General features: G+C 31.8%; 2 protein-coding genes and 1 pseudogene across 2 annotated transcripts; 2 read left to right on the top strand and 1 right to left on the bottom strand.

Annotated features, from left to right (window-relative positions):
• The first annotated feature begins 116 nt into the window (after window positions 1-116).
• On the top strand, window positions 117-1,049 carry LOC137000719 (uncharacterized). The gene is made up of 2 exons (XM_067358064.1): window positions 117-695; window positions 900-1,049. Exons 1-2 carry the CDS (start codon window positions 117-119, stop codon window positions 1,047-1,049), a joined length of 729 nt encoding a protein of 242 aa, XP_067214165.1.
• A 911-nt stretch (window positions 1,050-1,960) lies between these two features.
• On the top strand, window positions 1,961-6,587 carry LOC137000618 (uncharacterized; annotated as a pseudogene).
• Window positions 6,588-17,256: 10,669 nt separating this feature from the next.
• On the bottom strand, window positions 17,257-20,651 carry LOC137000612 (uncharacterized). Its single transcript, XM_067357781.1, has one exon. It carries the CDS (start codon window positions 20,617-20,619, stop codon window positions 17,341-17,343), a length of 3,279 nt encoding a protein of 1,092 aa, XP_067213882.1. The 5' UTR covers window positions 20,620-20,651; the 3' UTR covers window positions 17,257-17,340.
• Window positions 20,652-25,149: the final 4,498 nt, after the last annotated feature.

The raw sequence follows: 25,149 nt of genomic DNA, 5'->3' as shown, positions 1-25,149 counted from the left end.
AGATATGAATACCTATACAACAACAGGATTTATACACGTTGTCGTGTGAGAGTTTTCTTTACATTGAAGGAAAACTCATTACTCCTGCCGATGAGAATAGAGATAACGTGTGTATAATGGGAAATAATTGTGTCGCGTTCATGTTTGATGAAATGCGATACCAGCTCAACGGAGTTGAAATCGATCGTAACAGAAACGTTGGAATAACGAGCACGATCAAAAATTATATATCGCTGACGACAGAGAAGAGCAAGATGCTGAAATACGCATCGTGGAATCCGAATGAATATCCATTGATCAATGGAAACTTTAATTTTTGCGTTCTGCTCAATGCTCTGTTTGGATTCTGCAAGGACTACAAACGGATTGTAATCAACGCTCGTCACGAACTTGTATTGATACGATCGTGCAACGATAACAATTGTCTCATTGGACGAGCCGGTACGAATCCAACGATTGACCTACTCAAGATACAGTGGCAAATGCCGCACGTATCTTTGAGCGAAGTCAACAAGCTGTCTCTTCTTCGAACTTTGGAAAGCGGAAGATATTTAAGCATGTGCTTCCGTTCGTGGGATCTGTACGAATTTCCTTTGCTGCAAAACACGACCAAGCATTCTTGGGCGGTCAAAACCGCGACGCAATTGGAAAAACCGAGATACATAATCTTTGCTCTCCAAACCGGTCGAAAAAATGTACTGTCTGAAAACGCTGCGTAATTTGACGCTTGTGAACTCACCAATGTGAGGTTGCATCTGAATTCAGATTTTTATCCATACGACGACATGAATTTGAATTTCGACAGAAATCGATACGCTATACTGTACAACATGTATGCGCGTTTCCGCAAAGCTTATTACGGATACGATAATACGTATTTGGATATCGATGATTTCTAGAAAGCCGGTCCATTCGTAGTCATAGATTGTTCGCGACAAAATGACTCTGTCAAGAACGCCACCGTCGACGTGCGAATAGAATTTGATTGTAAAGAAAGCATACCGGCCAACACCACCGCCTATTGTCTCATTATACAGGGTGTCAATTAAGTCCCGGGACGGCTGAATATTTTCTCATGTAAGGTATTTTTGAAAAAGGTCAAGGTCATTTCTGAAGAAATTTTCAACGAGGAATTCAACGGTGACCTTCAATTTGACCTTGAGCTTGACCTTCAAGGTCATTTCAAGGTTAGGTTAGGTTTTTTAAATAGAAACCCCTATTTTTGATTCCAAAATCTAATAGCTGGTGTCAAGAGCTTTTCAAAACACTATAATAAAGTTATTTTTCATTAAGGGGGGATTCTAGTCTAGAGGTTTGGAAAAATCGAAAAATTTTTTTTTTTTTTTTTGCAAGTATTTGCCCTATAGAATAAGTGGCTAAAAAGATTTTTTTCGATCCGAAAAACTAACATGAGTTTCGAGCCTAGAAAGCAGGACTCTCCATCGCGCGCTCCGAGCGCTCGGAGCGCGCGATGGAGAGTCCTGCTTTCTAGGCTCGAAACTCATGTTAGTTTTTCGGATCGAAAAAAATCTTTTTAGAGAATACTACAGTAATTGCCCTAAATAGTGCATAGTTGCTTGTTTACAAACAAATGTACTACCGTATTTAGTACTTCATTTGTTTGTAAACAAGCAGCTGCTCGAGAACCAGTATTGTTTTTAACGTTGAACGCGAGCAGTCACAAGCAACTTGCAGGATTGCGTTTCCCGTTATTTTTTTATATTTAATTATATTTTGTTAAAAAATGGATAAAAAAGGCTCTAGAGAAAAAAGGATTCATACGGAACGCCAAAAGAAACGACGCTTTCGTAGAAATCAGTTTCAACTTGAGAAGAATACTAAATTCACCAGTACTTCGGCAAAAAAATTATCGACTTCCGAAAATATTGCGTTCGTTTCAAGAGAATTTACGTATTGCATTCTTGATTTTTATACAGTTTTTACAACATTGGCATCTCTTGTGATTTGTAAAGTGTGCAACAAAGATGTGCAAATTTCACAGACATCATTTCGAGGTTTGGGATTCAAGATTTGCGTCAAATGCGAGTGTGGTGAAAAGTTCATCAATTCTTCGCCTTTTATTAACAAGGCTTATGAAATAAATCGACGAATGGTTTTCGTATTTCGTCTTTTGGGTGTTGCGAGAGAAGGCATAAATTTATTTTGTAATTTAATGGACATGTCTAGTGACCTCGCTGTGAATACTTATTATGCTTGCCTTGACAATATGTACCTCGCAGTTTCTTCAGTGTACAATGAAATTTTAAAGAAAGCTATTGAAGAGGAAAAATTAAAAAATAAAGACGCTGGAAATATCGAAAATCATCTCACGGTTTCTGATGACGGTACTTAAAAGAAAAGAGGGTACTCATCTCTCTTTGGCGTATCAACACATATCGGTAAATATTCTAAAAAAGTGATTGACGCTACAGTGAAAAGTAGTTTTTGTCAAGCGTGTAACTTTTGGAATATAAAAAAGAATGAAAATATTGATGAATATAACGAATGGTATGAGACACACAAAGAAAACTGCTCTATTAATCATCAAGGAAGTGCAGGAAAGATGGAAACCGATGCAATCACAGAAATGTTTTCAAGATCAAAAGAGAAGCACGATATCCTTTATGTGAAATACATTGGAGATGGCGACAGCAAAACTTTCAAAAACATTTCGACTATCAATCCATATAAAGAAGATAATATTACTGTGGTTAAAAAAGAATGTGTCGGACATGTCGAAAAAAGGATGGGAACGAGACTTCGAAACACAAAAAAAGGTAACAAAGGTATCAGTGGCAAAGGTGCTGGTAAGCTGACAGACAAAATGATCGGAGAACTTACGAAATACTACGGCTTGGCTATTCGAAGACATCCAAATTCTGTTGCTGACATGCGGAAAGAAATATGAGCAGCGTATTATCATAAAAGTTCTACCGACGAAAAACCGCAACACCAAAACTGTTCGAAGGGCGAGAAGAGCTGGTGTAAGTGGCGCAAAGCCGAAGCCGATGGCACACTTCCTAATTTCCGACATCAAAATCCGTCGCTCAGTGATAAGGTATTAGAAGCAATAAAACCTATTTACGAAGATTTGTGTGTCAAGTGATAAACTATTGGAACGTTGTTTGGGCGCGGAAACGCAGAACAGCAACGAATCTTTAAATGCGATGATTTGGACCTTCGCTCCGAAACACTTGCACTGTGGCTTAAAAACGATTGAGATTGCAACGTTTTTGGCTGTCATTATATTCAATGAAGTATTGTTACCTGTCCTGAAAGCCATAAATGTTATGGGAGTAACGATTGGTCGACAAGCGGAGATGTACGCTCATTTTCGCAACGACGCGCGCATTTTACGATCGGAGCGGCGATCATCTAATTTTGCAAAAAACCAAAAAGCGCTGCTCCAGGAGGAAAGATCGGCATTGCAGGAGATGTATAAGCAAGAGGAAGGTTCTTTCTATGGCCCAGGAATCGCTGATTAAATGTAAGTTGCAAAATGTGCATGTTATCTTGAAGTAAAGTTAAAGTAAAGTAAAGAAGTTAAAAAAAACTTTAAACGCGTTTTTCTCGAAACCACTTTTTTTCAACTGGTACCCACGATATCTCAAAATCCATTGTTCCGATCATTCTCAAATTTTACACACATCTTCAGCACATATGTGGCTATGACTGGTACCAAAATCTTTTTGAAATATGGTTTTTTGCAAATTTTACAACACTTTAAAGTTGAAAAAAAGTCGCGAAATTCGATACCTTACTTTCAAAAGTGCACAACTTCCGTAAATTTTAACATTTTATAAAAATTTTGGTAGGGGCGAGAGCCAAACTCTTATATTTTGAGAATCTCTTTGAATTTTTTGTTTCAGATCACTACAACGGCCGGAATCATGGGTACCGTTTATCACTTTTTTTTTTAATGGGTTAGAAAAATCACATGTGCCGCGCTTCTTTATTTATATTTTGAAATAAAAAAATTTTGAAAGATACTTGAAAGGTGCACTAATATGTAGGAAAAATCCCAATCTCAAAAAATTCCGTAGCTTTCCCACAAAAAAAATCGCAAAGATAACCTAAAAATCGGGCCTCTAGACTAGAATCCCCTCTTAAGTACTTTTCGAGTTATGAGGTTTGTAAATTACAGTATTTTGACATAAAATACAAAATATCTTGTAAAACATTCAATTTTTGGGAATCTTACCTTAATATTTTTATGCATAAAATAATAAGACGAATCAATTGGTATAAAGAAAACACATAGTTGCTTTCAAGAAAAAGTATGCAGTTGTATGTTGCAAACTACATATTTTTTCTTGAAAGCAACTATGTGTTTTCTTTATACCAATTGATTCGTCTTATTATTTTATGCATAAAAATATTAAGAGGATGCTGAAGTGACGGGCGAACTCCGACGCGAAAGCGCCATCATTTCGATGGTACTAAAAATGAAATGACATTATCGGCGCAGCCTACGGACCTATGCCGCGTAGGTCCGTGTGTACGCATTTGTTTGTAGTGGTGACTCACTACACTGACGTGTGGTCTGTGTACGTGTGTCATCGGAAGTTTGTAAACAAACGATGCTTGCGCTTGTTTCCTCGACTGAAATTTCGTTGCAAGGCTGCAATATAATGTCCGAGAAAACATAAGCGTATACAAGGTGTCAAATAAATACAAACTAAATATGACAAAATAATAAATGAAAAATATACATATAATACTATATATATCACTGAAGAAAAATGTCATATACTTTTCTTATTTTTATCCTTATGTAGTAAATACTAAATAACTAATTAATCAATTAATTAATATATACATATACACATATAATCAATAAATAGTTATCTTTATTTTGTATTTTATATGATAATGACTGAAATAATGGAAGTATATATCATTTCAGTTATATAAAATACAAAATAAAGATAATTATATTCAATATGTATATGTATGTATTCAATAATTAATTAACTTATTTATTTATTTTGTATTAATTACATAAGAATAAATTTAGGAAAAGCATATAACATATTTTTCCAATTAGATATATAGTATTATACATACATTTTTCAAATAAAATATTTTATCATATCTAACTTATATCTACACTCACCCGAAAAAAAAGCGGTACACTGAAAATGTGGGAAAAATTCATCAAATTTCAACTGACGATAACTTCGTAAATAATAAAGATAGAAAGTTCTATAAAATATGGAAATGAAGCTAAAAATCTCTACTTTAAGAATCAATTTATTTCAATGTTGCAAAATAAATTTATTGAAAATGGCGGATGACAAAGCGCGAGCATGCAAAATTGAAAAATAATGGTTCGAGTTTGCGACGGTGCACGGTATAAACAAAAAATTGTAGCTTATTGGGATCAAAAGCGTACGAAAGTACAGAGTCTCCTCTTTAAAATGCTTTTTTATGCATCTTGATACGATGATTTTTCGCCGAGAGATTCGCATTTGTAGAAAAAGGCAGATTCTTACTTCAAATGCGAATCTCTCGGCGAAAAATCATCGTATCAAGATGCATAAAAAAGCATTTTAAAGAGGAGACTCTGTACTTTCGTACGCTTTTGATCCCAATAAGCTACAATTTTTTGTTTATACCGTGCACCGTCGCAAACTCGAACCATTATTTTTCAATTTCGCATGCTTTTGCTTTGTCATCCGCCATTTTGGAGAAAGTTATCACACATTATTGCGTTATGAATTTTCGAACACTAGACATCCAAACTTTTAAAATGGTTTTTAAAAAATCCTGCTAGCTGTATTACGTGCCGAGATATTCAATTTTGAACCAGACCGAATTGCAAGAATAAGAATTCTGTGGTTATCAGCTCCGCGGTATTTTAAAACTCCAAACTCTCCTTACGGTTATAAGGGTCAATTCTGCTCTTGGCGTTACCCAGGATCAACGGCGTGAACGTGGCAGAAATCTGATCCCGTGTGCACATGTTGGCACGTGTGTATGTGTGTGTGTGTGTGTGTGTGCGTGCGTGTGTCCGTGCGTCCGTGTGTGTGTATGTGTGTGTGCGTGCGCGTGCGTGCGTGCGTGCGTGCGCGTGCATGCGTGTGTGTGCGCGTGCACCACTGGGATAAGGACCTCATGGCTCGTTAGATCCACGATATTTTACGACTCCAAACCCTCCCGGTGGTGCGTGTACAATTGTGTGTGCGCGCGCGTATATTAATAATGGGTATGACCTCCTCGTGCGCGTATTACCTCATTCATGCGACGAGGCATACTTCTTATTAGTGTTCTAATTTCAGTCTGCGTAATGTCATTCCACTCTATTTCAAGAACTCTTCGAAGTTCTGGCAATGACTGAGGAGCAGGTATATGATTTCGTACTTTTCTGTTAATATTGTCCCATAGGTGTTCAATGGGATTTAAATCTGGACTCATTGCTGGCCATTCGAGTCGATTTATGCCAACTTCATCGCAGAAATCAAGCACTTTTCTCGCAACGTGCGGTCGAGCATTGTCTTGCATAAACAAAAAGTCCTCTCCGATGAAGTGCGCATACGGAACAACGTACGGTATGAGTACGTCTTCCACGTATACATCTGCGTTCATGTTTGCGTCAAAAAAGTGGAGATCTGTGTGAGCATTCGCAGAAATTCCTGCCCAAACCATTACAGAGCCACCATTGTAGCTAGGCCTCTCACTTACAGTACAGTCTGCAAATCGTTCTCCAACGCGACGGTATACTCGTTCTCGTCCGTCTGAAGAATACAGACAAAAACGAGATTCGTCGCTAAAAAGAACGGTACTCCATTCTGCATATGTCCAGCCTGCATGCTCGACAGCAAAATTGAGTCGAGTTACGCGATGGCGACGCATAAGCGAAGGTACATTTGCTGGCCTGCGCGGAAAAAGACCGTGTTCCGCTAATCTGTTTCGAATAGTGTCAACGGATACATTACATTCGCGGACATCTCTTAAATTGTTTCGAATTTGAACAGCCGTTCGATGTCTGTCTCTTAATGAATTTAAAACAATAAATCGGTCATCGTTTTCATTCGTACAACGAGGACGTCCCGAACCAGGTCTTCTTTGGACAGAATTAGTCTCCAAGTACCTAGCATAAGCACGTTGCACGGTTGACACTGATAAATCAAGTGCCTCAGCAACGTACCTTCGACTTCTCCCATCTTCAATTAACGCTACAACTTGAGCAGCTTTTTCAGGACTTATCGTCGCCATAATTGACCAATAATTTCAATGCGAAAAGATTAATTATTGTTTACTTTGACGAAGTCGTACGAATAAGTAACGCGTCTCGAAAGAAAAAGATCAAGAGAAATCAAGCACTCTTCTCGCAATGTGCGGTCGAGCATAAACAAAAAGTCAGGGCGGAGAAATCACAAAAGATCTGCAGACATCTCCTTCGGATGCAAAACAATTGATTGAAAAATAATGGTTCGAGTTTGCGACGGTGCACGGTATAAACAAAAAATTGTAGCTTATTGGGATCAAAAGCGTACGAAAGTACAGAGTCTCCTCTTTAAAATGCTTTTTTATGCATCTCGATACGATGATTTTTCGCTGAGAGATTCGCATTTGAAGTAAGAATCTGCCTTTTTCTTCAAATGCGAATCTCTCGGCGAAAAATCATCGTATCGAGATGCATAAAAAAGCATTTTAAAGAGGATACTCTGTACTTTCGTACGCTTTTGATCCCAATAAGCTACAATTTTTTGTTTATACCGTGCACCGTCGCAAACTCGAACCATTATTTTTCAATTTTGCATGCTCGCGCTTTGTCATCCGCCATTTTCAATAAATTTATTTTGCAACATTGAAATAAATTGATTCTTAAAGTAGAGATTTTTAGCTTCATTTCCATATTTTATAGAACTTTCTATCTTTATTATTTACGAAGTTATCGTCAGTTGAAATTTGATGAATTTTTCCCACATTTTCAGTGTACCGCTTTTTTTTCGGGTGAGTGTATTAGACACCTTGTATAAGTCTATTTTGTCTCGTATGTACATCATTCAGCCATACGCTAGAATTTTAATTGCGAGAAAAAAGGTTAAATGACCTTATAAATTATCTGATAAAATATAAACAGACCACACGTGCAGTAAATTGCTAACTAAAATAAATACGTATTTCTTCAAATCTGTCAGCTGACGTTAGATCGCCTATGACAATATTTCTTAAAATCTGCCAGTTCACAAATAAATCGTCTTTGGCTCTCTTTTTTCTAAACGGTCAGCTGACGTTAGATCGCCTCTGACAATATTTATTAAAAATTGTTAGCTGACGTTAGATCATTTCTGACAATATTTCTTACAATTTGCCAGTCCACGAATAAATCGCCTTTAGCTCTCTTTTTTCTAAACTGTCAGCTGACGTTAGATCGCCTCTGGCTATATTTATTAAAAATTGTCAGCTCACGATAGATCGCCTATGACAATATTTCTTAAAATCTGCCAGTTCACGAATAAATCGTCTTTGGCTCTCTTTTTTCTAAACGGTCAGCTGACGTTAGATCGCCTCTGACAATATTTATTAAAAATTGTTAGCTGACGTTAGATCATTTCTGACAATATTTCTTACAATTTGCCAGTCCACGAGGAAATCGCCTCTGGCTTGAAGACAAGAATAAGAATTTTCTAATGCCAGTCCACGAGAAAACCGCCTCTGGCTTGAAGACAAGAATAAGAATTTTCTAATGCCAGTCCACGAGAAAACCGCCTCTGACTTGTCTTATTCTATATTGCCAGTCCACGAGAAAACCGCTTCTGGCTTGTCTTATTTTATATTGCCAGTCCACGAGGAAATCGCCTCTGGCTTGAAGACAAGAATAAGAATTTTCTAATGCCAGTCCACGAGAAAACCGCCTCTGGCTTGAAGACAAGAATAAGAATTTTCTAATGCCAGTCTACGAGAAAACCGCTTCTGGCTTGTCTTATTCTTTATTGTAAGATACTTTTATTACGTCATATGCTCTATGTATATATATAATGTATATTATATGCTCCATATTATCTATATTCATATCAAAATATCTTTCTAAGAAATTGACATCATTTTGTATACTTTTTTTACAATAAATGTATGATATATGCCATATTTTTTATTTCTAAAGCATGAAATATAAAGATATTTTTATTTTTTTGTGTCTATTATTTGTAAAATAATCTTGATAAAAGAAACAACATTAATTTTGCGACTTGCAATAATCTGTTTTATTATATGCTTCTTTTAAATACTTACAATTAGCCTTATTTTATGTGATTAACTTGGTATTTAAAATACGTATCAAAATCGAAAATGTATTTGTATTACAGTAGAAACGAAACATTCTTGTCTTACAACAGAGAGAAATGGCAAAATATAATATTGTCTAAAGTACAGTCTAATAAAAACTGTTAAAATTGAACATTTTATAAAACCACTGTGATTCATGAAAAATCAGAACTATTATTTAAAAAATATAAACATATTTCGACTGTGTGTTTTAAACTGCACCACACATTCAAAATTCACAGAATAAAATTATTTCTGCAAAGTTGTGTATAATGTCAGTGGAAAAGTGATTTATTTGTTATTACATATACATGATATTTTATCATTCCTCTCTGGTGTAAGACTACAATGTTTTTTTTCTACTGAACTAGAAATTAATTTTACATTTTGATGTGTATTTTAGATACCAAGGTAAACGCATAAAATAAGGCTAATTGTAAGTATTTAAAAGAAGTATATATTGAAACAGATTATTGCAAGTCACAAAATTAATGTTTTTTTTATCCAAATTTTTTTACAAGTGATACATACAAGAAACTAAAAATACCTTTATATTTCATGTTTTATAAATAAGTTATATGACATATACATTTATTATAAAAATATATACAATATACAAAATAATATTAACTTTTTACATAGATACTTTGATGTGAATATACATAATATGGAGCACATAATATATATAATATAAACACATGAAGCACATGAATAAAAGTATTTTACAGAAATTAGAATATGAATGTATGTAACTAAATAATATAAATATTTGCAAAAATGTTGCAAAATTTATGTGTAATACATACACTTTTTTATCCTTCAGAGTGCCTTCAACCCATTTTTTTCAGCCGGGTTTTGTAACACATAACACAAACACACACACACACGCACAACTAACACACATAACTAACCTAAAAGATTCTGTATATGACAGATAGCACTGAGAACTGTATAGCGCCTCTATCCCAAAATCGCGGAACTAATCTATAGCTCTTTTTTACCATTTTCTTCTATATTGCACGCATGCTTTGCATAAATCTGGAAAAGTATGGCATTTTGAAAATAAGTTTCTAAGCTCTATTTTTTTGGTTTTCCATTATTGTTTCATACGCTCTTCTTCGGCACACACTCTTGTTTTGCAGATTGAAGCAGTATAATTTTGATATAAAAAATATAATTCTTTGAGGTGACATTGTCAATAAATTTTCAAAAATTTTTTTTATTTTTTGGTTTAAATTTCACTATCCACCGAAAGATTAGCATGTGCACTTTACTTACACCAAAGGATTTGTAATTCTATCAAAGCAATAAAAAATGCCATACTTTCCAGAAAATTAGAAGTTCGGTCGGTAACAATATGACTTCAGCATCCTCTTAAGGTAAGATTCCCAACAATTGAATGTTTTACAAGATATTTTGTATTTTATGTCAAAATACTGTAATTTACAAGCCTCATAACTCGAAAAGTACTTAATAAAAAATAACTTTATTATAGCGTTTTGAAAAGCTCTTGACACCAGCTATTAGATTTTGGAATCAAAAATAGGGGTTTCTATTTAAAAAAACCTAACCTAACCTTGAAATGACCTTGAAGGTCAAGCTCAAGGTTAAATTGAAGGTCACCGTTGAATTCCACGTTGAAAATTACTTCAGAAATAACCTTGACCTTTTTCAAAAATACCTTACATGAAAAAATATTCAGCCGTCCCGGGACTTAATTGACACCCTATATATGATCGAATATAATCCACTGAACAACATTGTGCGCAGACTCGTATGAAAAGTTATAAATTAGACATGTGCGAATAGAAATGTTAGTTTTCTGATGATCGACAACGATGTCAAATGTACCAATTTTCGTCGATCTGCAAGGTTTCGCATTCTCCATCAACTTTACGGTGAAAGAGGTAGCTGTCCTCAGAGATAGCAAAACGCTATCTCATTACGTCTTTCGTGAACCCGTACCGTGGTATTTGTTGACAAAATCGGAAAAATCGCTGGTGTGCTGGTTACAAGTACATCATCACGGTCTCCGATGGGAAGACGGGCACGTCTCGTACAGTCAGGTGAAAAGTCTTATCAACAAGGCTATTGGTACGGAACCGCCTCTGATATACGTGAAAGGACATGAAAAGAAGAAATGGCTGCGTGAACTATTGGATGATGATTTCGAAATTGAAACCATCGATGAGGATTACGAAGATATTACACGTCTGAAAGATTTAGATGTAATCGGAACCTTGCGCTGCGGATATCACACGAGACATTGCGCTATGCAGAATGTTTGCAAATTGTACAAGTGGTGGTTTGAGCGTAACAAACGTGTAAAACAACTATGATTTATAAAAATAATTATAATATAATAATTATAATAATTATAATAATAATAATTATTAAAAATTATGTATATCACACTCGTATGTCTTTTATTTCACCTCAGTTATATGATCCTCCTCCTCGTGACATATGATCTATCGCTTATCACGCGAAGAGATTATTCGTAAGAACATCTGTTACATGTATCGAACCATTATCGAACGGCTTTAAACAATTATTGAACATCTATCGAACCGTTATCGAACGACTTTAAACATCTTTCGAACATCCATCGTACGCCTATCGAACCATTTACCACATTCAACGACTCTTTTATGAAATTACATACGATGAAGAAGAATTATATTTCAAGATTAAAAATTAAGAGTTTTGAAAAGATAACCCCCTCCGATCCTCCTCGTGTCACACGGACAAAAATTTTTATTACTCGAACGTTTATGAAACAGGCCCACTGAACGTACATCTTTGGCATCTCTATCGAACGACTTTAAACAAGTCCTTCCAATAAACACAGACTTGTGTACATCCTCCTCGTGTCACACGGACAGAAATTTTTATTACTCGAACGGTTACGAAACAGGCCCATTGAACGCACATCTTTGGCATCTCTATCGAACGACTTTAAACAAGCCCCTCCGATAAACATAGACTTGCGGTGCATCCTCCTCGTGTCACACGGACAGAATTTTTTATTACTTGAACATTTACGATACAAACGCACATCTTTGGCACCTCTATCAAACGACTTTAAATAACTCTTTGACACATCTTTGGCACCTCTATCGAACGACTTTAAACAACTCTTTGGCACCTCTATCGAACGACTTTAAACAACTCTTTTATCACATTAGATATGGTGAAGTATTTCCTCTAGAGAAGAATCATATTTCAAGATTAGAAATTATGAGTTTTGAATAGATAACCCCCGTAAGGTAGCCACATAGATTTGCAACACATCTAAGGAATGTACTATAAAAATGTGTCGGAGGCTGGGACGGTCACAAGTTCACGCAAGATATTTAACGGAAGTGTTACGTTAGCAATGGCTGCACTATACACGTTAGAAATTCACGGGATTAGTGAATTGTTGTTAACTTTAATAGACCGGGTGATTGTGCTGCGTACCGCAATATATCAATTTGAAGACATGGCTCGACAGGTGCAACAGCAGGCCCCCGGATCATTCCGGATTGATTATGACATTCACGGAAACGGGAATGGAGTGATGCTGGTGTCGATGTAAGTATTGCTAGCTGATATTATGTATGAAATAATTACTTTCTTTCAAATCTTATATTATATTATTTTGCTTGCAGGCAGCATATACGGAAGGATTTGGCAATGGCCGTACGACAAGTGGAAATTTTAACAACTATGTTCCAACAAATGGAACATGATGCGGCGCACTCCGCCGAAGTATTACGAGCGGTGACGGAAGCGCTTTCAATGGGTGACTTTTTCCAGTAAGTATCACATTTAATAAGTATCATATTTAATATTTACAAATTATTAATAGAATCTTTTTTTTTCGTTACAGATGATATCAAGTGGATTTTTTTTTATTGTATAATATTATATCTTTTCTCTATATTATTATTATTTCTTGTAGATTTTTATTATACACACACACACTTTGTATTAAAAAAAAAACAAATAAATTTTATATCTTAAATTATATATATTATTATTATTTTTCCTCCTTATTTTTCCTCTCATCCTAAAAATATCATTTTATTGCTAAGAAAAGTAATTACTCGGCTTACTTTTCTTTTTTAAGTAACAATTATCTTTAATAAAGAATATTTTCTTGATAATAGTCTTAAAAATATACTCATCACAAATTTTTGATAAACTCATTATCAAAAAAACGTACACTCAAAAAAAGTAATTATTTTTTGGTGAAAAATATTATAAAATTGTATCGAAGAAAAGTCAGATTTGGTTAATTTAATTCCAAAAAAAGTTGTTGTATATATAAAATAATCTCTCAAAAAATCTTTCCAAAAAAAGTTGTATATATTATAAAAATCTTTCCAAAAAAATTGTATTTTTAAAAATATATTATAAAAAAATCTTTTAAAAAATTGTATATATTTATTATAAAAAACCTTTCCAAAAAATTGTACTTTTAAAAAAAGTTGTATATACCAAATAAAAATTTGCTATATATTCTGCCTATAAAAGAGGTGATATCAGAAAATGACGCCAAGTTTAAATAAAAAACCTTTCAAAAAAAGTTGTATATATATTTTAAAAAAAGTTGTATATACCAAATAAAAATTCGCTATATATTCTGCCTATAAAAGAGGTGATATCAGAAAATGACGCCAAGTTTAAATAAAAAACCTTTCAAAAAAACTTGTACGTATATATATATTACGAAAAAGGATTATTTATTGCGCTTACAGCTTTTTAACCAATAAGCATCGATAAGATTGTATTTAATTATTTTTGCATCTTTATCTAGTTATTTATTTCAAAATTATATTCATATCTACAATTAATTAATTTTTTTTCAAGTATACATTTTAAAATAATTGCATCTGTATCTAGTTACTTTTGCTTCTATATCTAGTTATTTAAATTTAAAAATGATATTTGTGTTTATATCTATCTAGTTAATTTTTCTTAAGTATACTTTTTAAAATAATTGCATCTGTATCTACTTATTTTTTTATATCTGTATCTACTTAAATAAAAGAATTTTTTAAATAAAAGTATTTAATTCAAAAATAAAAAAATTTTTCAAATTTAATCAAAATAAAAAAATATTACAAAATTTCGCAAAAAACTTGGCGCTGCTATAAAATAGCCTTAAATACATCTTAAAATATTATAGAGAATAAAAATGAGCAATAATTTTATTATAGAGAATAAAAATGAGCAATAATTTTACAATTTACATGATTAAGTGTTATAATGACTCAAACTGACCAGAGCGGCAAACGGCGACGCGATAGCCAATTAAACTCTTGTTCTTACGGTAAAATTGTAAGTTGATTGGCTATTGCATCGCTTGCTCTAACATGTTCCTACTCGCTCTAATACTTCAAACTAAACTATAGTATTACGTCACATATACTATAGATACTAAAGTATGTTGGAATGATTAGGAGCATGTTGAAGTATTGCGATGCGAATCTTATGTAAGTTAACATGTAGTTCAGTACAGCAGCGCCAAGTTTTTTGCGAAATTTTGTAATATTTTTTTATTTTGATTAAATTTGAAAAATTTTTTTATTTTTGAATTAAATACTTTTATTTAAAAAATTCTTTTATTTAAGTAGATACAGATATAAAAAAAATAAGTAGATACAGATGCAATTATTTTAAAAAGTATACTTAAGAAAAATTAACTAGATAGATATAAACACAAATATCATTTTTAAATTTAAATAACTAGATATAGAAGCAAAAGTAACTAGATACAGATGCAATTATTTTAAAATGTATACTTGAAAAAAAATTAATTAATTGTAGATATGAATATAATTTTGAAATAAATAACTAGATAAAGATGCAAAAATAATTAAATACAATCTTATCGATGCTTATTGGTTAAAAAGCTGTAAGCGCAATAAATAATCCTTTTTCGTAATATATATATACATACAAGTTTTTTTGAAAGGTTTTTTATTTAAACTTGGCGTCATTTTCTGATATCACCTCTTTTATAGGCAGAATATATAGCGAATTTTTATTTGGTATATACAACTTTTTTAAAATATATATACAACTTTTTTTGAAAGGTTTTTTATTTAAACTTGGCGTCATTTTCTGATATCACCTCTTTTATAGGCAGAATATATAGCAAATTTTTATTTGGTATATACAACTTTTTTTAAAAGTACAATTTTTTGGAAAGGTTTTTTATAATAAATATATACAATTTTTTAAAAGATTTTTTTATAATATATTTTTAAAAATACAATTTTTTTGGAAAGATTTTTATAATATATACAACTTTTTTTGGAAAGGTTTTTTGAGAGATTATTTTATATATACAACAACTTTTTTTGGAAGGTTTGTTAATATATACATTTTTTTGTGGAAGATAAATTTACCTGAAGATAATTTTTTTGGAAGGTTAATATATACGACAGCTTTTTTTGAAAGGTTTATATATACAACAACTTTTTTTGAAAGATTTGCGTATTTATATAAACAACTTTTTTTTGGTAAAATATACAACAACTTTTTTGTAAGGTTTGCGTGTTTATATATACAACAACTTTTTTTGGAAAGTTTGCGTGTATACAACAACTTTTTTTTGGAAGGTTTGCGTGTACTTGGCGCCTTTTCTTTACCTTTTTTTAAAAAGGTAATTTGTTGATTGATATCATTTCTTTTTTTTCAGTAATGTTTTATATATATACAACAACTTTTTTTGGAAGATTTGCGTGTTTATATAAACAACTTTTTTTTGGTAAAATATACAACAACTTTTTTGTAAGGTTTGCGTGTTTATATATACAACAACTTTTTTTGGAAGGTTTGCGTGTATACAACAACTTTTTTTTGGAAGGTTTGCGTGTACTTGGCGCCTTTTCTTTACCTTTTTTTAAAAAGGTAATTTGTTGATTGATATCATTTCTTTTTTTTCAGTAATGTATAAAAATCTCACCACCACCCCCGTTACATAAGACGGTCCTCTTAGATTAATGTTGTAATAAAAAATACAACAACTTTTTTGTAAGGTTTGCGTGTATACAACAACTTTTTTTTGGAAGGTTTTCGTGTACTTGGCGCCTTTTCTTTACCTTTTTTTAAAAAGGTAATTTGTTGATTGATATCATTTCTTTTTTTTTAGTAATATATAAATCCCACCACCACCCCCGTTATATAAGACGGTCCTCTTAGATTAATGTAATAAAAAATACAACAACTTTTTTGTAAGGTTTGCGTGTTTATATTATGTTTATATTATATATATATATATATATATATATACAACTTTTTTTTGGAAGGTTTGCGTGTACTTGGCGCCTTTTTTTTACCTTTTTTTAAAAAGGTAATTTGTTGATTGATAGATATCATTTCTTTTTTTCAGTAATATATAAATAAAATATATTACTAAATATATAAACTTTATATTGATATTTCAGAGTGAAATAACAATTGTGAAATAATTAATTAGATTTTGCTAAAGAGTCCCACCACCACCCCCGTCATATAAAACGGTCCTCTTTGATTAATGTTGTAATAATGTAATAATACAAAGTTATATATAATTATGTAAATATCAAACAAATCGTTTCTAGGCCATTGTATTTGTCTAATTTAAGCGTCATTGGCTTAATTTTCTTTATTTTCTTTTTTTTGACATATATTTGATTATCCAAAAAGATTTTCGTCATCAGTGAACATATTTTAATAAAATATTTGATTATATAACAATTCTTTTTACCATTTATTATCAAAAGATATGGTCAAATAACCAGCAATTACTTATCAATTTTCTGTAAGAAAATGATAGAGATATCTTTAGCGCCTCTAGGCCATTGTCTTTTTCTAATTTGCGCATCGTCAGCTTCAATCCAAGTATTAGACATTTCTTCTCTACATATACTTGTGTAATGACCATTTTCGATACATGATCCATGATGGAATATAGCACTCATAACTTTGTAGAATTGTCCAGCAATATTTATTTTAGTTGTTGGGATAGCACGTAAAGTAAACTTATCTGTTTTTGTTGATATACCGTCTTGAATTTCTATTAAATTTCTATTAAATGACAATTATATCTCCGGTTAATATTAATTCACTTTTACATAATATGTCATTTCCTGTACAATTTTCACATGATTCGTTGTGTAATTGACACCAATGAGAAAATGTTACATTAAATAATTCATTAAGATCGAAACTTTTTTTCTTCCGTTTATTAACAGGAATTGAAAGAAGGATATTTTTATTATTAACAACAGTCGTCGTATTATCACAATTTTTACATCGTTTAATGGAAGTGACTTGATGCTCAACTAAATTTTTTATATAATCGTATTTCGTGCAAAGAGCTATAAGAAATTCACATGCATCTCGTTTAACATTTTTGGAGAAAAATTCTCCTAAACTTTGTCGTATTACATATGTATTCAAGTTAGGCAGTTTGTTTTCATATTGATTTATTAAAATACCTAAAATACTTAATTTATCATACTCAAATATTAGTTTTCTAATAACATTTAAATGTAAAAAGCATTGCAATACTGCATTTGCATAACACGAACCCTTATCTATATTTTGAAAACCATGCGTGACCCAAGTAATATTTTTTCGAACTTTTTCATGTGATTCTTGAACAGAACTAATTATTTTGGGTTGTACCCATAAAATATCTTTTATTTTACAATATTTTTCTTTTGAAACAGAAATTATATCTGTTTTGGGTTTGTGTATTCGTTTTAATCGATTATATTCAACAATAGCTTCTTCACTAGCTTCTATAGATGAAGGGTCAAAATTGATCAAATGCAATCCATCTGAAGATGTTACTCGTGACAATGCAACATAAACTTGGCCGTGACTAAATACAGAATTACCTGTGTCCATAATAGCATTCTGCAAACTCAGGCCTTGGCTTTTATGAACAGTAATTCCGTAACTTAGACACAATGGAAATTGTTTTCGAATAACATATGCTTTCTCCATCACCGCAAATTTGACATTTACTCTTTCAATTAAATATTCTAAACCTGATGGCAAAAAAAGCTTAATTTTTTCTATATAACCGTTAGAAATATCTTGTACAACTGAAATGACTTTAGCAATTGTACCATTAACAAGACCCAAACTAGCATCAATATTACGCCTTATCATAACTTTTGCCCCAATTTTTATAACAATTTGTTTCGAAAGCCCAGCTGTTTTAGAATTATCATCATCATTATTTTCCAACACTTTTAATATTTTCTTTTTTATATATGGAATACATTCGATTGTATCTTCAGCAATTAATAATATTTCTTTCGAAGCAATACGACTTAACATTGCAGCATTCAAAACGTCACACATGTGACAAGTGGGCAATAAACAAACGGTATCTGATGGCAAATTGTTAATAAAATTACATAATTCATTTAATCTAGATTCGAAGGAATCTTCTGTAAAAGATATTTTCCTATTTTCCAAAATTTCATAATCAGACTTTGTTAATAAACCAATACGAATTCTTGACAATAATTCACGATAAGACTCATCTCCTTGCTGGCGCATATTAATTGTCAACTCATCGTAATCAAATAATGTAGTCCACAAATTTACAGTCTGTAGGCAACCGATATATTTGTCAACTTTTTCATTTGACAAATCTTTAAAGACAGAATCTTCATGTACAGGAGGCAATTGAAGCAAATCTCCAAACAAAAGAATATGCCTTTTACCAAACCAGCCATCATCACAATCACTTGAATCAAATATTTCAGACAATCGAAGATGTATGTACATTAAAGTCAAATTAGATATCATTGATACTTCATCGATTATAAAAAGAATAACATCTTTAAGTTCCGCTCGTAAAAGTTTTAACACATGATCAGACAATCGTTTATATTTAGGAGTATTACCATGTTCAACAGGTAATTGAAGCAATCTATGAACTGTCAAACCGTCTATATTAAACGCTGCTATGCCAGTAGGTGCTGCTACAGCAGTATCTTTTTTGAGATTTTGTTTTATCCAGCACTTAACAGTTTTAATTAAATAACTTTTTCCAGTACCACCTTCTCCACTAACATATAATCGCAATATTGATTTATCTGACCCTATAATAGTAATAACTCTATCGAATACTCTTTTTTGATCTATATTTAATTTCGCAATCATTTCTGATACATCAATATCTTTAATATTTTTATCACCGAGATCCTTAAAATCTTGCATCGCTTCACCAGCTTCTATATTTTGAACACCTATTGGATTGTCAGGATCATCTTGCGACTCATGTTTTTGTACTTCATCTAAATGTTGCTGCACTAACTCTTTAGCATTTTCAAATGCTTTTTGCAATTCTTTTAGTTTTTCGTGATATTGTAATGCTTCTGTTAAATGTAGTTTTACCTTGTGAAATGATTCTGCATAAGTATCACATCCATTTCTAAGCTCTTCTAATTCTCTCCACGGTTCGAACAGAAGTAATAACGCAAAGAAATACTTTTTCGGTTGTGTATTAACATTATATCTATAATGATTAATAAGATATCCACGCTGTCGTCGTCTAAGATATCCATTTTTAAATTTATAGAATTCAACAAACTCATTTTGTGGTTTGATTTTTGTAATATCATACCATTTTGCAAACTCATAAAGAGACATACATTCTAATTCTTTTGGTCTCTGTGGATAGTGGTTATCTATCAAAGATTCACAAAATATATCTGTCGATTGATGATCAAGCACTTCAATCTCTTTACGAGTTTTCAATTTTCTACATCTTATTCGATTAACATCTAACCATCTAATAGTTGTATTTCGATCAGTTCCACATAAAGCAATCCCCAGTAATGTATCAGCAGCTTCAAGAGCTCCACATTCTCTATTACTCGTGAATCGCAAGGCAATGCTCCAAAGATAACTCGCCAATGATTTATTCGTATTATTTTTAGTATTAATAATAGTATCAGACAACTCACACTTTCCCGCTTTATTCATATATTTAGTAATGTACCAGGTAAGTAATGATGACTTTTCGCCAATAAATTGTATATCCATATTTCCTTCCCATGCAGTAAGAAGAATAGGATTGTAATCATTGATATTACTTTCTTCTTTAGTTCGTGGAAGATCATAAAGCCTGCTTCTATGTTTTAATTGTTTTCTACCTGCTATGGCACTTGTTACATCTCTTATATTTAACGTCTCAGTGACAGGACGAGGAAATCCAAAACGACATCTCCGAACAACTTTGCGTCCAACTTTTTTAGAACGGAGACAGTAATCATTATGTTTATGTCGTTGATGCGTATTAACACGTCTGTGCAACAGTGGTGAAATATTTTGATCTGGCATTTTACAGCTTATATATTGTAAAATAAATTTGGAAACTTCTTCAATAGAAGCATCACCAAGAATTGGAGCATTTTTTATCCAGATTAATAAATGAAAATGTTGTATGCCTCTACCTTGGTATTCTCGTCGCCAAAAATAATGGGTGACTTCTCCGATTGGATGATCTTTTGAACAAATAAAGTCAAGCATCGCATGAAAAGTATTATCGATAAATCTCGATGTTGACACAGGATCTCTAGCAACAAGTACACTGGTGCATACCGAAGAATCGCACCATCCATTTACCTCGCGAATATATTCACCTAACTCTTCCCATAACCATTCAGCGGGACTTAATGTAAGAAACCATGTTGCAGGTCCATAATGTTGTGTCATACAATTTAAATTGTTTCTAGGTTTACTCCAGAATTGTTCCGTATTTCTTAGTGTCGAAAATATTGTACTTAAATCGGATTCTAACAATTCTTTGGACATTGCTTCTAAATATTCCGCAGCCGTATAACGAACTTGTGGATTAGCTACATTCATTTTATGATAAATTCCACGATTTAATTGACGTATATTTGTATTGTTTAACAAAAAAAATAGGTATTGTTGATTTAATCTATACTGTGGATGTTTAGACATCAAACGACACTTAATAAATTCATGATCATGAAGCTTAACCTGTCTAGTTTCGTGCTGTCCATTAATACCAAAAGGATATAAATCTGGAAAACATAATAAATCCAAAGATTTCTCACGATTATCCAAAGGTAAGTCTTGGACTTTTAACATTTGATATAAAGCCGTTGCAGTTTTATTTGTTCTTTTTTCATACAATGGATATATAGTATATTGCTCATAATAACCATCATTTTTTTCATCATTAACTTGAGTTAACATTGCCGCATGCTGATTGAATACAGCATCTCCAAGATTTTTCGTTTCCTGTATTTTAGTTTTTGAATTATTTAATGACACATATTTCTCATCTGTTATATCTTTCGGAATATTTTCGTTTTCTTGCACAATTTTGTTTTCTTGCACAATTTCGTTTTCTTCCACAATTTCGTTTTCTTGCATAATTTCGTTTTCTTCCACAATTTCGATTTCTTTCACAATTTCGTCCTCTTGCATTTGAAATTCCAGATTATTATTTAATTTTTCCAAACATAATTCATCATGAGTATTTGGTAATATTATTTCAGAATAGAAAGAGTTATTATTCTTTAACCATATTAATGCATCAAATACTTTTCTAACATTTACTATTTCTTCCCAGATAATTTTTGATTTTGTGGGAATACCTCTGACTAAAATAAATAATTCATGATTAATATTTATGGCATCAGTATTAGAACATAATTTGTTTAATGTCTCTTGTATAGGAAGTGGTAAATGAAATGTTCTACCTTTAACTTTTTGTATCATTTGTCTCTCAGGTAATTTTTTGTTTTTCATAACATTTCCCATTTTAACAACAGTTTGAAATGCTTTAGCTCTCTGTATAAGAATCTTTTCAAATGTGTTAAGAGATGATATTACTTCAGGTACATTATTTGTAAAAAGATTATTTAAGATGCAATACGCAGGCATTAAACCCTGAGAAAATTTTTGTTTGCAATAATTACATATATATTGTGAATTAATTTGTTGTTTCTCCACATATGCCATTAAATCTTTCCAAATTGGAGTATTTACTTTTGCCCAAATGATTTCAGAAACATTTTTTTTATAACAAAGTTTTTCGCATGATACACAAACATAACGCGGTGTGGCCATTAAACGTTTTTTCAAAGCCTTAAACGCATTCTTATACTTAGAAAAGATATCATCATCGCTCATAATTGCATCGCTTTGTTGACGCTTGCATATATCTGCTTTCTCTTGTGCAGCAATTACAAGTTTATTTAACGTTTCCAAATCAGCACAATTTAATGCTTCATCTAAATTCAAAATTTTGTCATAAAAATGTGTAAGTTGATAAATCAGGCGCCTCACATTTCTCACTTCCGGAAAATGAGATGATAACAATAGAACTGGTAAAAATATCCCTTTACAAATAGTGAAATTATCATGACAACTCTGTGCATGACCTCGTTTTGTGTTTGATGTTCTTACTGTACATGTACGAATACTTTCTATCAATGTAGGAACATTCTTTACAGTACATGTACTAACAATTTCAAGAAATTTTTTGTATCGTTCAATCAAAATTGGATTGTCAATTTTACATTTTAATGAAGTATTGCATAACCACGATTTTTTTGCTTGTGCTGGTATCAAAGGTAACACATTTACAACTTGTCCTTCCATATTCATTACTAAAGATTCTTTAAAACTTGTATTATAATACATAGATTCTCTAAAATAATTTTCAGATGACGCTATATGTCTAGATATCCCACATAATGCATCTAATTTTTCATCAATTCCACAGCACTTATCAACACGAGTCAAGTATACTTCTGATTTTTTTTTAAGCACTGCTAACATATAATTCATCTTGCGAATATAACCGTTTCTAATATACATACACCAACGTATTATTTTCTCGGCTTCTAATTGTTTTTGAATGTTACCTCTAATATTTAATTTTTCTGAAATGTTTTTAATAATTATTGCTAAAGAAGTATGAAATTTTATAGAATGCTGATACTGAAATTTTTTATATTTTTTAATAATTTTATCTGCAACATTACATTTATTTTTATTTATTACAAATTTGTTTTTATTCTCTTGATTTTTTTCTTCTTTTTTCTTTTTATAATATTGTCTGTTATTACGATACTTACATTCTAATACTTTTTGTCTACTTTGTTTGTTTTGCGAGCCTATAGCATAAAATATGCATTGTGTGCTTTTTTCAACAAAATCTTCTTCATATCGCAATCTTTTTTTAGCGCAATCATTTTTTAAATCACTTTCATCTTGAGACCGTTTTTCAGAGCAACATCTTTCTAAATTATTTTTCTTTTTATATAGACGTCGTTTTTTAGCGCAATTTTCTTCCAAATTATTTTCAAATTGACGCCGTTTTAAGACATTTTCTACATTTTGTTTATACCGATCTTGATTCTTATATTCATTTTCATTTTTCTTTCGTAATTCTTTAAATTCACGATTTTTTTGCAATCGATTTGCTTTTTGTTGCTCCGTCTCTTTTTGACGTTTCATACGTGCACGAGTTGCTGAAGCTTCTCTCTTTTTAATTATTGCTAATGGAAGCACTTTTTAAAGAGTATCATTATTTAAATCTTGAGGAAAGTGTTCAATCATATTAGATTCAAAAATTTTTATTAAATGAGAACGCATTAAACTATGATCATATCTCACTTTTTCAGGTTTAATATTAAATAATAATGAAATAGCAAAAGCTATAGCAAAAACACCGCAATCATTACCATTTGGTTGTTTTTGTACAGTAGGAAATTTGACAGGCCGCTCATTAAAAGGATAAGTTGGAAATAATTGTCTTAAGAACTTTTCATGATCACTGTGCAATTCTTTCTTATTTAATGAATCATAAATAAATAAATTTTTTCTATCATAATAGCTGCATATCCAATGTTGTGTGCTATGTAAAATCTGTATATGTTTTTTGTCTTCTGGTATAGGTTTTATATATTCAAGACGTTGCAATTTCCATGTCTCTTCAGGTTTATAATCTGAACAATTTTTTAAAAATTGGTTAAAATAATCCATATGTTCATCGTTTAACCAACCGCCGTGAACAATAATTTCTTTCTGATCTAATGACAGCATAATCTGTTCTATTTCCGTAGATTTTTTTGTCTTACTAACTTCTTGATTCTCATGTTCGTTTTTATTTTTCATTTGTAATTCTTTAAATTCACGATTTTTTTGCAATTGATTTGCTTTTTGTTGCTCCTCTTTTTGATGTTTCATACGTGCACGAGTTGCTAAAGCTTCTCTCTTTTTAATTATTGCTAATGGAAGCACTTTTTGAAGAGTATTATTATTTAAATCTTGAGGGAAGTGTTCAATCATATTAGATTCAAAAATGTTTATTAAATGAGAACGCATTAAACTATGATCATATCTCACTTTTTCAGGTTTAATATTAAATAATAATGAAATAGCAAAAGCTATAGCAAAAACACCGCAATCATTACCATTTGGTTGTTTTTGTACAGTAGGAAATTTGACAGGCCGCTCATTAAAAGGATAAGTTGGAAATAATTGTCTTAAGAACTTTTCATGATCACTGTGCAATTCTTTCTTATTTAATGAATCATAAATAAATAAATTTTTTCTATCATAATAGCTGCATATCCAATGTTGTGTGCTATGTAAAATCTGTATATGTTTTTTGTCTTCTGGTATAGGTTTTATATATTCAAGACGTTGCAATTTCCATGTCTCTTCAGGTTTATAATCTGAACAATTTTTTAAAAATTGGTTAAAATAATCCATATGTTCATCGTTTAACCAACCGCCTTGAACAATAATTTCTTTTTGATCTAATGACAGCATAATCTGTTCTATTTCCGTAGATTTTTTTATCTTACTAACTTCTTGATTCTC

The sequence above is a fragment of the Linepithema humile genome, chromosome 6, assembly GCF_040581485.1.
Source record: "Linepithema humile isolate Giens D197 chromosome 6, Lhum_UNIL_v1.0, whole genome shotgun sequence".
NCBI classification, from domain to species: Eukaryota; Metazoa; Arthropoda; class Insecta; order Hymenoptera; family Formicidae; genus Linepithema; species Linepithema humile.
Note: the sequence above shows the minus strand (reverse complement) of the source record. Positions and strands in the feature narration are given on the sequence as shown.

Excerpts from the sequence above, each read along its gene's own strand:
- LOC137000719 (XM_067358064.1), top strand. The coding sequence starts at position 117 with ATGGGAAATAATTGTGTCGCGTTCATGTTTGATGAAATGCGATACCAG. Across the intron at positions 696-899 it reads TCCAAACCGGTCGAAAAAAT|AAAGCCGGTCCATTCGTAGT; the intron begins GTACTGTCTGAA and ends GATGATTTCTAG.
- LOC137000612 (XM_067357781.1), bottom strand. The coding sequence starts at position 20,619 with ATGCCAGATCAAAATATTTCACCACTGTTGCACAGACGTGTTAATACG.